The sequence below is a fragment of the Pseudopipra pipra genome, chromosome 14 (genome assembly GCF_036250125.1).
Source record: "Pseudopipra pipra isolate bDixPip1 chromosome 14, bDixPip1.hap1, whole genome shotgun sequence".
In the NCBI taxonomy this organism is placed as follows: domain Eukaryota; kingdom Metazoa; phylum Chordata; class Aves; order Passeriformes; family Pipridae; genus Pseudopipra; species Pseudopipra pipra.
In genome coordinates this window covers 2,994,715-3,009,047 of record NC_087562.1, presented here as the reverse complement: position 1 = coordinate 3,009,047, position 14,333 = coordinate 2,994,715, and the positions used below count along the sequence as shown (strand labels likewise).

The following is a 14,333-nucleotide window of genomic DNA, read 5'->3' as shown; positions in this document are numbered from 1 at the left end:
GGGCGATTCTCCGCGGAATCGGAGCCTGGGCCGGCTTCGCAGCTTCCATGGGGGCGGCCTCGGTCCTTCCCAGGCAATCTTTGCGTGTCCCAGGAGTTAGTTCCCGGATGCCACGGGCACAGACCCTGAGGGAGCGGGGCTCCCGTGAGGCTTCTGCGCCTCCCGCCGCCCCGCTGAGGTGCGGTCGTGTCGTGCCGCTTGTGCGTGTTTCTCGCCGTCTCTGAAGCCAATTACTCCCATCAACAGAGAAAATCAAATTAGTTTGGCGCTACTCCTTGATCATGGCCCAAGAACGCTGGCAGAATTCTCAAGGATCACCCCCTCCAAGCTCGGGAGCGATGCATCCAGACAAGGAGGAAATCGGGCAAAAATGCCAGGAGGCCTCCGTGGATGGATAAGGAGCTGCTGAGCAAACTCAGAGCTAAAAAAGAAGCTTTCAGGAAGTGGAGAGGAGGACAGGTGGCCTGGGAGGAATACAGGGAAATCCCATGGCAAGGGGGGTTGGGACTAGATGATCCATTCCAACCCCTTAACATTCTATGATTTAATAATATGCATTTGCTGATGTTTTGGCAGCTGCTCTGTCCCTAATGACTGTAAAAATATTTTTAAATTAATTTATTCTGGTGCCTTTTCTGGTATTGAATTAACAAGGATGAGTTCATAACCACAGTGCTATGTGTGGGTTTTGTCATTGGAGACCTCTAAATGAGATCAAAGAAATTTTATGTTTGTGGTGAACTCACCAGTTCAAAATCTTGGCTTGTGCAAAACTAAATTATGAATTTGTTAAAATATTATTATGTTGGAAAAGAACCGGTATTCCCAAATAATCCTGCTCCTGATGTCAGCAGCTATGGATCAGGTGTGGGGAAGAAAAGCCCTGAGAGACAGTGTCAGACTTGAGTCTCAAACATGATGGGATTTCATGTGGAGGGAATTGATGTACCTGCAGATGGGCCTTAGAACAGAAGAGGGAAAAGAAAAAGACACAATGCTGCATGTTCATTAAAATCTCCTGATGAATCTGATGATTATGAGATTACTGCAGGCAGCTACAGAGAAGGAAGGAAGGGAGAAGTCAGTCATGCCCAGCCAGGCGGGGGTTCCTGAGCAGCGCCTCTTGAAGAGAATGGGATTTCTGTTGTGCCAGCTGCTTATCCCTGTAACAACAAGGGGGATATCAGAGGAAAACTGCAGTGGGAATCGACCATTTTGCAGAATAGCCTCAGTGCTAAGTTCCCAGGGGGCTGCCTTGTAGACCTTCCCTGGGCACTGCTCAGGCATCATTCCCAATACCTGCTGGGCCTCTGCTTGAGTCTGGGCATACTGGCGCTGGTTGCAGCGTGATGGGCACGGAATTCATCCTCCTGCCAGCTCTTGTTCTCCGAAACAAGAGAGCTCTGGGAGCTCCTCTGCCGCTTTTCCAGTGCCTGTGAGGGAACAAGCAACCAAAAGTCAGGGAAATACAGAGGGGAGTGAGGAGCAAAGGCACACAAAAGCATAACTCAAAGTCCAGGGAGCTGAGATGAAAGAAACCACAAACTGGAGCTGATTTATTTTCAGGGAGCGACAAAAAGTTTGAGATGAGGTCTCATGAGAACAAGAAAACAAGGGGAGTCAAAACACGTGGAACAGCAAGAGGCAGCAAACCCCCAATGTGTTGCCTCCCTAGAGTCAAGAAGCCCTGGAGAACCAAACTGGATCTGGTTGAGATAAGGACTAAATTTCACTGTGGAGCTATTTTGTTCTTTGATCTCACATGCTAAAGACAAAAAAAAATAAATTATATATATATATATATACAGGCATGGCTCTCTTAAAATACTCCCCCCATAATCCCTATTATCAACTAGTGCTTCCTAATTATTTTCTTTATTAACTAAACAAAATAAACCAGTAATCTTTCTCAGTGATGCGAGTTTTTCCAGAAAGTCAGAAGGTGACCATAGCATAACCATGTTATATTTCCCTGGGAAGTCAACTGAAGCTGTGCTGACTTACACCGTACTGGGATTTGTCCCAATATATTTTAATGATACTAAAAGCCCTTCAGAGGTAATTCCTCAGAGGGAAAAAGCTTACTCTGGATTCCTTTGGGTACATGTATGAAATGCTGTCATGAACCTACCATGGCTTCGCGCTGACATTCTCTCCTTGCAGTGTTATACATTGAAACTGTCAATTTAATATTGGCTTCTTCATCCTCACGAACCTTCAAGACATTTAGCACCTTCCAAAAATCAGAAGAAAGACCCCTCAGCTTTCCCACAAAATGACTGTATTTTTACATGCTTGACCTGCTACCAGAGCAGGTGCTGCATACAAGACTTGTACAATAAGGGTAAATGCATATCTATACAAATATGTTCATATCCTGTGGGTAGATCAAGCTGATAGTAGTCTTAATTTTAGATTGTTACACCGTATGAAATTCTTGAACCCCGTTATTGATAATAATTGATAAGAAAGCTTTCCTGGAGTCACAGTCTTGGCACTACTTTTGAAACAGCACCAAAAGCTTTGGCTTTTACTTTGTCTTATACAGGATATGCAGCACAAGCGGTGTGAATATTTTGTCTGTTGATACATCCAGACTGAGAAATTTGCAAGGTAGTTCATGAGGTCACAGTGAACTACCTTCAAATTTCTGGGGAAATCTTCGCCAAACAATGGCTGGGGAGCAAGCATGATCATTCAGCATAGAGACCAACTTTGTGACACCAGAGTCTTATTTTTACCACAGTTTATGCTGAGGATGCTTTGGCAACCAGTCAGCTGAAACTGTTTCCACGCCTGATCAACTGACAGTGTTGCACCTCCCTCTTACCTCTGCTTCAGATTCCCGGACTTGGTGCTTCAGCTCCTTCTGTTCCTTTCTCAGGTCCCACAGCAACTTGTACAGATGGAGCACGTTCTTTTGTTTCTCAGAGGACCATGGCTGGAAGCAGATAAGTCAGTGTAAAACAGCAGCACTGTCTGGATCCATGGGATCAGGTACTCTGCTGAGAGAAACTGGCACAATCCTGCCATAGTCAACAAGGTGACTGATTTCCAGTACTGAAGCATCGAACCCACGGTCAGCATGGGTTTATTAGACTTAATTTTGATTGGGAGTCCATCAGTAATGTGAGACAGATGGCACGTCTTGCACTTTGCTAATGCTGCTGGTGTATGGTTGGAACAGGTTTTGCAGGGTTAGAGATGGAGCGATGGGACCCCAGCAATTGTTTTCTGTGTATTCTCCCCAGTGGGAAATAGAAATTAAAACAGCCTGCATAACATTAAACAAATCCTGTATTTGCAATCTCTCTTTGGTTTCCTTAAGTGTAATTGTGCAGCATCACTGCAGAATTTACTGGCAGACTTCTGCCCCTGGTTACAGACTCACATCAGTGATGTTAGTGGAGTGACTGACCCCTGGCCCCTCATGAGGTAACTTGGCTTACTGGCAGCACTTCAGTCTTTTTGGAATATCTTTTATTTAAAGCTATCTATCTATCTACCTATCAGCAATGTATTAAGCCTCAGCATCTTGCTCTGTGTCTGCAGGGTAAACACTGGAGATTTAAGGAATGATGGGGCCCAAGAAATCCATGGCAAAGACAGAGCTAGAACACAGGGTGTCTGCCTCTGCTGCTCTGCTCTATCTCTTCTTGAAGAGGGAACAGCAGAGGAAATTTCAGCTGCCCTGCCCTGAATCCACAGAACTGAGCCCAACAGCTGCTGAACCTGCATCTTGGAAGATCCCAGGGGCTGTGGGATCTGCCTGGTGACCAAGTCTGGGAAGATGACCTCAGGCATGGCTAGAGGAAGCCTTTCACACCACACTATGTCCTGCATGCCCAGTCACTCCCAGCATGGCAGGGCAACTCCAGGGCTGTCCATGTTGTGGACAGGGGCTGGGAGGGAGGTGTGCAGGTGGAGCAGAGGGGCAGCATGGAATATGTCATACTTGTAGTTCTTCCACTGACATTTCACCTTCCCTTTGTGTCCTGTGATCTAAAAAGATTTCAAAATAAATGTAGTTTTTCTTCATACCTGGTATTTGACACACGTGTCTCGGGTCAGGAAGATTTCCTCTCCTTTCCTATCCCTCTGTATTGCTCTGAGGAAGGCCACCTTCGAGGCAATGGTGTCATGATCCTCGAGGTGATATATCAGCTGGATGCTGTCATCTTCGATCATAAAGATACGTTCCTCTACATCTTCGTCAGCAGGCTTTTCTGGATTTCTGTGGAAACGCTCCTTGATTTGCTAATGGAGGGTGAAAAAAGATATTGAAGCAGCTTAGACAACACAAAACTGGCAAGATTTACAGAATTCAGTAAAAACCCAAAGTAAAAATTGTGCTTTTCTGCCTGGACTACGATGGCATCTCTTGGCCAGTGGTGCTACTGTTCTTGCCTATGTCTGAAAAAATCCAACCACAAAGCTGTTCAAGGCAATACAGAAGTCTCCTATTTGTGGAGCTCCAAGTTAGCTTGGGATGCATCCCTGCCTGAGGCAACCGCAGGGAACAAGGTATTTTGGTGCACAGCAAAGTTTCCCACATTTCCCAACACAGGAAAGGAAAAAGTAGTGTGTTGGGTGCTGATTCAAAGACAGGCCACTGCATAGCTCTGTCTTGGCAGCTGAAGTATCTGAGTCATACATACTGACAGATGTCAGATTTCCTCCTCCTTCTGTTCTGTAAATCAGACCTGACAAGAGGAAGAGGTAAATTACCTGCTGGTAACAAATCAGAGTGATGGGACACTTCATCAGGAACCTAAAATGGTATTAGCTTGGGCTCAGCACACAAAATCATTTTACTAGTTTTGAATCTTGTGAAAATTTTGTTCCAAAGTCATAGTCAAGCTTTTTTTCCTTTCTCTGACACACACTTTCCAAGCCATAGTTTCCTAGTTTCATTCTAGCAGCTCGTGACAACTGGTCACACTGTAGCTCTCTGTCAGACAAGCAACTGTGAGACACAGCAGCTGGACAAGGCTTGGACGTCTCATCTGGAGCTCTGCCTCGGCCGTGCCCACTGAGAATGAACCAAAGCCCCGGGCTGTATGTTTTGCACAGTATAAATATCAGAGTGACACATATTTTTCTGTTCCTGCCTTGGCCGTACCACTATAGGCCGGAGGTGAACATCAGGTCTGGTGCCAGCCGTGTCCATTCCGTTCTCCCTTTCGCCAAACTCCACGTGCCGGATGTGCAGGAAGTCATCCCGCCCCACGAAGTACTCGGTCATCTCAGTAGCACTTTCAACACGTTTCCGGAGGTCATCAGCTCGTGCCTTATGGTAAAACTCCATCGTGTGTCCAGTCTCTGGTTCCAGCGACGTGTAGGTGTGAGCTGAGGACGTACCAGATACATTTTCAGAGTTAGCACACCAGCCAGTAAATCAAATTCATGTAAGAGTGTAAGAAGGGAATGTTACCTCCTCACTGCTGTGTATCAATATGCCATGGCCTAAGGACTGCGGGACAGTTTTTCAGGGCCGCTGCCTCCCTTATACAGTAAGGCAGTAGTGAGGGAGCCTGGACCCTGCTCTTCCCAAACCAGGAATGGACACGGCCACTTTGGGTGAAATGCTGCTTTAGCAAAAGATTTGATGCAGGACTTTCCCCCAGCTGCACAACACCGAGAGACCAAACACAACCCTGAGAAAGTTTCTACTTCTATCACCTCTACTGGTAAAAGTACATTGTATCACCCCTATGATAGCTATGTATTTTTCTAATATATAGAAAAGCACATAGCTGGGGGAGCACTGCCCAGGACTGGAAGCAACAACCCAGTTCTCTACTCTCTACTGGAGAACATGTTATTTATCTAGGTAACTTAATCCACAAATTCCCTGGTGATCCCCACACCCCCTGGCCCCTCTCTTCAACTTTGGACTTCTGCCACTGCTAGAAGGGATTCATGTAAAGTCCCATGAGCTGCACTGACTGCTCAGATGAGCTGGAATACCTTTAAGAAGGAGGGGATGTCCTGGTTTGAAATAGTCTGTGGTCAGCTGTGTTTGTTTATTCGTTTCTCTCATATCCAACATGTCTTCTCGATTTTTGAACCACTCTGTCACCTCCACTACTTCAGTACCTGGCAGGAGACAAGTCATTTTGCAACCTTAGCTCACCCTGTGGGACATGGTAAAATTCATTGAAGGAGCCCTCAGTGTCTGTCCAAGTACCCTGGGCTCCTGATGCAGCCACAGTGGACATAGTATGGTCACTGGAACTGGCCCTCTGCACAGGGGTATTCTGTAGATGAATCCTAATCTACATTTGAATTATACCTTAAAGAGGGTTTATTCCTCTCCATCAACCAGAACTTAGCTAAATGAATCAGCTCAGGCATAGAACTTGCCATGGCAGATGGCTATGGTTAAGCAAGAGAAATTCCATCCCAAATATTTAATAATAGTGTCAGGACCAAAAGGAAATGAGACTGGAGCTATCCAAGAGGGCTGAGGGCAGGACACTGTATGTCCACCCAGGAATCTGCATGGTTTCTTGGACCAGTGCTGAAGAATAATGCTTTCAAGCACAGAGATATCCTCAGGCTGTAGCTGCCCTTTTCTATGACTCCTGTTGACACCAATGGGGATAGTGATACTATTGGATCAAATCAAACCAGCCTTCCATTTTCTGAAGACTGAAAATCAAGCAGCTGACCTGTGACACTGAACAGCTTCACTGGGGTGTAAAATAGATTCAAACTCTCACGGAAACCTTTAGCAATGCTGGAAAGTTCCGGAGCTTGACCAACAGTGAGCGTGATGAAAAGTTTGAGGATATGGTAGATAAGTCCCCCACAAATGTGAAAGGAGGATGAGAAAGCACAAGAGAGACTGACAGAAAAGGGGCCACCTCCCCCTTTCCATCAGCAAGCCCAAGGCTGTGTTTGCTCAATGCATGGGGTGTGTTCACTCATCCCTCTTACAGTCCAAGTCTGTGTAGACGGTGAGTCGTTCCACCAGCCCATCTTCATTCACGTATGGAGCCCATTTCTCCAGTTTTGCTTGCTTGTACAGGATCACCTTCTTCCCTTGGGAATACTGGTTCTCAAATTCTGCAGTGTGCAAGAGAGATGTCAGAAAAATGGACTCCCTTCTACTCAGCCCAAGAAAAAAGAATTTAAGAGGAGAAAACCATGGTCTAAGGGACACCAGGTATTTATTGATTGCCTTCTGCTGCCAGCAAGGCTGTTCAGACCCTGTCTGTTGTGCTTTAATGTTATAATGGTATAATAATTCTTTCCTCTCCCAAAGCAGGTATTTGATAATGCAGGGGCAGTCCCTTGTGCATAGGGGGAACAGAAAGACCATCCCAGCCAAAATTCCCAGCTGGCAGGAAAACACAGTGCGGGTGTGTGTCTGTGAGGGGGTTCCCAGGTGAGACAGTGCAGCACTGAGGGCAGGCATTCAAACCAATAGCTGTTGTTGCCTTCATCTACTGCACTTCACTGCTACACCTTGACTATCCTGAAGGGAGAACTCTCAAGTGAGATAAACCAATGTGGCAAATCCACTGAAAGTTTAGCTGGGGGGCAAGAAAAGGCACAGGAAGAATACATACCTCTGCAAGACACATTAATTCGGGCTACCCATGATAGTGGCATCTCAAAACTCATGTCAGAGTTTTCCTTCTGAAACAGAAGCAGAGATTTGTGGGTTTGGCAGCTTCTCTTAGTGTGCCAGGAGGCATTTTGGCTCTAGAGAGTGCAGCACAGTGATCAGAGCTCAGCATGTGAGAGGTTGGGGAACACAGTGGCAGTTATAAGAGCGCATCTCTACTCAACCATAATTAGATTATCTTTTCCTGGCTAATGCTCATGCTGGACATGAGATGAATGTGACAGTTGCCATAATGACCAGTTTATTTTATTAAGACCATGAAGGATGCTTTGCTCCCCAGTTATGAGCACGAGCTGAGAAGAGTAGATAGCAGGAGGGAATTGTTACTGGCATTCCTCTGTCCTGCTGTGCGGGTGCAATGCCTGCTTTATCATGCTGTCTTCTCCCAACAGGACAACATACCATTTTTTGCTTCCAGTACACAACACTTTTTGGTATATTAGAGGACATAGATTATTTCTGTATTTGGTTGGCAGCTCCACCTCGCAGCCAGGAGGGCAGGGTGCTGACCAACACAGAAAGTGTGCATAAAAATTTCAGTCTGGATTTTTTCTTTTTTTTTTTTTTTTAATTACTTCGCCCCAAAGGTCCATGCACTGGAGACATACAGAGCTCCCCAGCCACTTAGGACACCAGAAGTACCACTGCTTCAGAAAACATCAGAAACTCTCAGAACTCTTCAAGGCTGAGAAGCAATCTGAAGTGCCAACCCAAACCTGGCCAGAGTAGCAGTGATCTGACCTGGAGAGGGCAGCAGGCAGACAGACATACAGGGGCCTATGGACACACTGACTGGATACAGCATCCCCACTGCACGAGAGCCACCTTTGGGTCACTCACCATGTCACCCACGTCTCTCTCAGATGACTCTGTGAGCAGCTTGTTGCTCTCTGGAAGCATAATTTCCCAGCGGATGGCATCACTCAAGTCAAAGCTGAGATCCTAGGCCATACAGAGAAAAACTCTTTTAACTCCAGGGCAGTCTCAAGGGCCTGACACTAAACTGAACACTGCACTGGTATGTCTGTGGTGCTCTGGACCTGGCTGAGTGTCAGAGAGTTTAAGGATTTCAGAGACCTAAATCTCAATGAGGTGAGCTCGTCAGACTCTTGGCTGGCTGGTGGGACCCCAAAGACTGTCCCTGCACCTGGAGGCTGCAGACCCCTTTCCTCCTGGTGCCTCTGCCACAGATGAGAGCAAGTTGCTGGAAATGCTTCTGCCTCCTTCCTAGGGGCATGCTTGGCCCAGAGGGCAAGTTGCTCTGACTCAGACTCTCATCTCCCAGACTTTGTGTCAGCTGGGGAGTAGCTGAGGTGTGGGAAGAGCCTCACCAAGATCTTTCCTGCCTTGAGCCATGCCTGAGAGGCTTGAAATACCCTCTGCCTCAAAAACTCTTATTTGAGAGAATAAGTGTCTAGCCAGCCTTAAAAGCTGAAATTCTAGCGCTGTAAGGGTTTAATAGGTGTGATCTATATTTGTTAGCTCAGAGTCTGGGATGTCCTGGAGTAGTTCCAGAGTCTATGTAATCAGAGCAACATGACCAGAGCCAATACAAGGAATGGTTAAATGGAAACTGGACCACTACTGATCTTGGACTTCCCCAGGACTCATGTCAGCCCAACTGTCCCTTTCATGCCCAAGGTGCTAAGGGGCTCCTTACCTTGCAGCCCTTCCGGCAGTCCTGCATGTTCACCCAGTAGTTCCTGTGGTTCCAGATGCTCTCAATCCCAAGGAAGCACTCATCTGTGGTGTTGTGGTTGATTCCCGTGAATGGATTGATGAAGAAGGTCTCAGGAACTTTCCTCTTCCCAGACAGAACCAAAACCCACGCGTGCACCCGTAAGCCACGCAAAGGGTCTCGCTTGGGCTTGTCCTGTGCCTCCTGTAGCACAGAGGACAGAGCAATAATTATTGCCATTTTATTGCCAATTTAGTCCAACCCAATGGCCATCTTATCTTTTCCTCTGCTCACTTTTAAAGCACTCCAGGCCCTTAATGCTCTTCATAAGAGTGAGGTAGTACAGACCCAGCACATATTCCTGTGCCAGCACACACCGTGCACCCAGAGGCCAAGTGCTCATGGCCACGATCAGGGTTGTGTCATACTTCATGGAGGAGGGTGGTGAGCTCCTCTCTTTGGCCTTTGACCAATGTCTCAGCTCTTCCTCCCAGAGCTTACAGTGAGGTGGACCTTGCTAACTCACCGTGACCACTTCCTCTTCTTCTTCCTTCTTTTGAACATCTTCAACTTCTTCCTTCTTCTTGGCCTTCTGCTGAAGCTCAAACTTGCTCTGTGGCTCTGAAAGGATCTTAACTCTATATTTTCTGGACTTCTTCACCGGTACCTGACAGACCAGGAGAAGAGAGAAAATGTATGGCTTACAGGTACCTCCCAGTTCCCAAAACTTGGCAGTTTGCAGTACTGCAACTGGAGAGCCTCCTAAGGAGCTGTGGAAAATCACTCAAAAGATTCCTTGGTGAGGTCCCCGGCACAGACTGAAAGCCAGTGTGGACCTGAAGCTGTTCCCCCCTTTCTCAGCTCAGGAGCTCACTGGCCATGAACGGGCTGAGCATGCATGCTGGGCTCCTCCCTGCCTGCTCACTGCAGGTCTCACCTCCTGTGGCTTCTTGAGCAGCGGGCACAGATCCTGAGTCTGGTCCAGGGCACATATCTCCTGGGTGGCGTACCCGTGCACGCAGTAGGCGTCATAGCCGGCCCCGATCAGCAGGGAGCACAGCAGCACAGTGAAGTCAAAGCAGTTCCCCCGCTGGTATTTCAGGATGGTGGTTGGGGAATAGAGTGAACTGGGCTTGAAAGAGAGAGATCCATGTTCACAGTGCTTGTCTTGTGGAGCTGAAACATGCACCAGGCAGAGAGCAGGGGAGAGAGGGCATTGCCCACATCGCTGGGCTCTGCACCCCTAGGGAATATCTATATAACATTCCTATATGAGCCACAGACTCTAAAAGTCCCCTCCAAAGTGATCTGGAGAAATTCTGACCCCAAATCTGGTGACAAATTTAACCACAGGTAGAAATGAGCGAGGCAAGCTCATCTAACTGCTGAAAACTTAATGCTAAATGCAACTCTGGAATGATGCTTCCCTCCATCTCCAGCTGCTCTGTCTGCAGCATTTCCAAGGAAAAAAAAACCTATAAGCTAAATTATATTTCAAAGGAGGAACTTCTGGCCCTCACCAGTGAGCAAGCAAGTGGAAATGGTGCTTAATTACTTGAAAGGTACAACACTGAACTCCCACTGGGATTGTGGGTCCAACAGAGTGCCAGGGACTGGGAAAATCAGGGGGTTGCCTAAATAATGAGGGAATGATGGAAGGGTCAAATCCCAGCCCCTGGGGCTTCCCACTGTGTTCTGCTGAGAGGCCCTTCTGTCACCTCTCTTATGTTTCTGAAGGGACTGCAGCCCCTTTCTTACCGGTGTGATAGGACACTTGAGGGGCTCCATGGTGAGGTAATTAGAGACAAAGCTGGCACAGCCTGACCAGTGGTACAGCTCTGGATAAGGCAGCAGGGTTGGCCTCAGTGTTGTGCTAACAAACTTCTGTAGGGCAACAAGAGGACTTTGGTTAGCCAGCTGATGCCTGGAAGAGTTTCCTGTCCAAAGCCATCCTCAGCCCACCCCTGGATGTTGCAGCTCTCATTGAGGACCTTCCAGCACCAGTATCCCTCACCATCTGCTTCAAGATGGAAATTACATGGGGTTGGAAAGCTCTCTGCTTGGCTGTGGCTGAAACTTCAAGCTCATCTCAGACATTTTCAAGCAAGACAAATAGCTACTGCCCTTCCCAGCTTTTACATCCTCCAGCATGTTATGTTCTCCCTTGCATGTTAATGATATAACAAATTTTGGGGAAAGCCCATACAAAGTAGTAATTCCAGATATCTTGGGGAACATCAGGTCCAGAACTAGACAACAGTTGTGCAGCTTGGGCCCAGGGAAAAAAAACACAGACCACAAACTTCCACATTTACTTCCTTCCCCATAACTTCTGCAAAGTTCAGAGTACGACCTAACTCTGGATCCATATTCCACATCTGTGACTAAGCCTCAACCTTATCTATTTCACGTGTTTCTTTTACTTTCCTTTATGCTTCTATGGTCTTTCCCATTTTCTAAGCACCATGCTGGAGGGCTGTGAGCTGCCTGCAGCCCACATAGCACCACCACCACAAGGTACAATGTGCTTGTGAATTTGGACAGCCAGGGTGTTCGCAGGGTTCTATGTTCCTGCTCGGGGGCTCGGGGTTCAGCAAGAGGGAGGCCAGGAGGGAGGGAGGGCAAGAAGGGCTGCTGTCCTTCTCCAGCATTTGGCACTATGGAAGGCGAGTGCTCCCTGCGCTGTGGCCCAGCCCCACATCACCCCATACCTCCACGCCACACTCGTTGACGGGGTGGAGGAAGAGCGGTTTGCGGTCAGGGCAGACGTGAGTGTACTGCTGGAGGAAATGGTCAGCAATGTGCAGCAGCTTCTTTTCCCGCCGGGAATTTGTCTTGTACGAAGATGGCAAGTGGGACGTGTCAATGGAGCTCCAGTCAAAGGTACTTCCATGGCAGGAGGAGGAAGAGAGACATAGGTAATAAGGCAGGAGAATACAGGCAAGATGACCCGCTATCAAAACATGGCAAGCTGATATATGCATAGAGACTCAAGGGATCTTTAAACAGTGTGAGAGGCTCAGAGGATCTTCACACAGTGGTGAATGGAGGTACAATAAAGTGAGCTGTCTTGTCTTGCACGTGCACACTCTTGGACAAACACACCAGGCATATGTAACTGCTTACTCCGCTCCCTGTGTGAGGGGACACCACATCCCATCCACACGTGTGCAATCTCCCCACGGGCCCTAAAAGGGCTCATCCCAGTAAGAACTAGACACAAGTGACTTACGGTACATCGCTTGAGACGCTGTCTTTCTCCTCAGGCACCTTTGTGTCCTCGTCCTGGAGGCTGTCACTGGTGTTCAAAGAGTTCGGGTCTTCAGCTGCTTGCTCCACTTCCTCCGTCTCCTCCAGGACCTCCATTCTGCCTGGCACTGCAGAAATACACACACCAGGGCAAATTCAGGGGTGGGACCCAGCTAGACAGCAACACAGAAACACTCGCATTGTGGCCGCAGTGGTTTGTTATGTGAGCATGGCTGAAGCAGCCAGAAGTGTGACAATAAAGGGCGAGCACTGAAAGTGAGTTTGGACTGGGCTTGGTCAATAAGTGGCTCCTGTGTTTCCAGACACCCCAAGCGTGGGGGAGACGGCAGAGCAGGCAAAGCCTGGCTCGGTAGGGCACAGCACATCCCCATGTTCAGCCTGTGTCCCCCGTGCCCTCCCTCCTGCCCGGGGTGCTGCTGGCGGGGCAGCAGCTCCATCAACCCGCTGGGCACCGGCCGGCGGCCCCTGCGGCCGCCCGGGGGCCTTGGAGCAGGGGGACGCTCGGCGGAGCCGGCAGCCTCCAAGGGCAGCGGCTGCTCCGTATCGCGGCCCGGCGGCGGCGGGGCTGTTTGTTTGGCGGTGCCCGCGGTCGGGCTGACCCCGAGCGGGGCACACAGCGGGGGGAGGCAGCGCCCGGCCGCCCCCGCCGCCCCCTCACCCCGCGGCTCCCAAGGGCAGCGCTGCCGCGGCCGCCGCCGCCTCCCCGGGCCGCGCCACCATGGCAACGGGGACACGGCGGGGCCTGCGGCTCTGCCCGGCCCGGCATCCCCCCGGCCTCCCCTCGGGGTCCCCGCCAGACCTCCCGCCACCCCCGGCAGGCCACAGACCCAGGTCCCGGGGGCTCCTCGCGTGCCCCCCGCGCTCCGCCCGGGCTGCCCCGGCCCCCGCAGCGCTGCCCGGCGCCTCCCCCGGCCCGGCCGCCCCCGCGCCCACAACGGCTGCCCCGGGGCCGTTGGGAGAAGGGACAACGCGGGGCAGCGGTGGGGCACAGCGAGGGGATGGCGGGCAGACCCTGTCCGAGAGCACGGCTGAGCCATCGCCCCTCCGAGACCTGCTCCGAAACTCACGAGTTTGGCTCTCTTGAAATAAAAGTTCTCCTCCCACCTGCCCCGCCATCCTTCTCCTCTGTTGCGGAAGCACTCACACAAAAGCCGGCACCAAGGGATGGCAGAACGACTTTTTATTTTTATTATTTTTATTATTTATTATTATTTATTATTATTTTTATTATTTTTATTATTTTTATTTTATATTTTTATTTTTATTCATATTTTTCCTTATTTTTCTTCTTTTCCTCTTCTTCCTTCTCCTTTTCCTCTCCCTTTTCTCTTCTTCTTTTTTTTTTCTTTTTAATTGGCAATCCATTAGGCTGTAAGCAGGGTCAGGTGATAAACACTTTTGTTTTCTGGGTTTTTTGTTGTGATTAGGAAAAATTATGGATGGATGGATGGATGGATGGATGAATATTCACATTAGCTGCTATGTTATGGTAACTGTAGCAATTAAAGCTCTGAGGAAGCAAAGAGTACAATCAATATATATCAAGAAGCATCATCTTGAGTGATTACTGCTGTTTGCAAATGGTTACTGTTGCCCAAATGGCATGAAGCTGCGTTGAGGGGGGCAGGGGGAAGATTAGGTTGGATATTAGGAAAAGGTTCTTTATCCAGACAGTAGCACTGGAACAGGATCCCTGGGGAAGTGGTAAAAACACCAAGCCTGACAAGAGACCAAAGAGTGTTTGGACAA

The 14,333-nt window shown here is 48.8% G+C and overlaps 1 protein-coding gene and 1 long non-coding RNA gene across 3 annotated transcripts; one reads left to right on the top strand and one right to left on the bottom strand.

Annotated features, from left to right (window-relative positions):
* Positions 1–1,004: 1,004 nt before the first annotated feature.
* Positions 1,005–13,512, bottom strand: DRC7 (dynein regulatory complex subunit 7). Of its 2 annotated transcripts, none has more exons than XM_064670902.1 (17): positions 13,412–13,512; positions 12,547–12,691; positions 12,026–12,200; positions 11,073–11,198; positions 10,252–10,446; positions 9,841–9,981; positions 9,297–9,518; positions 8,477–8,578; positions 7,578–7,647; positions 6,943–7,071; positions 5,971–6,099; positions 5,123–5,349; positions 4,042–4,257; positions 2,831–2,941; positions 2,132–2,233; positions 1,300–1,433; positions 1,005–1,163 (listed from the first exon to the last, which is right to left on the bottom strand). In XM_064670902.1, exons 2-17 carry the CDS (start codon positions 12,678–12,680, stop codon positions 1,082–1,084), a joined length of 2,295 nt encoding a protein of 764 aa, XP_064526972.1. In that variant the 5' UTR covers positions 12,681–12,691; positions 13,412–13,512; the 3' UTR covers positions 1,005–1,081. The 2 variants fall into 2 exon arrangements, with proteins under 2 accessions (XP_064526972.1, XP_064526971.1); XM_064670901.1 differs by lacking the exon at positions 13,412–13,512 and adding an exon at positions 13,243–13,260.
* On the top strand, positions 2,904–4,040 carry LOC135421982 (uncharacterized). The gene is made up of 2 exons (XR_010434263.1): positions 2,904–2,997; positions 3,553–4,040. It is a non-coding gene; the product is annotated as an uncharacterized LOC135421982 (long non-coding RNA).
* Positions 13,513–14,333: the final 821 nt, after the last annotated feature.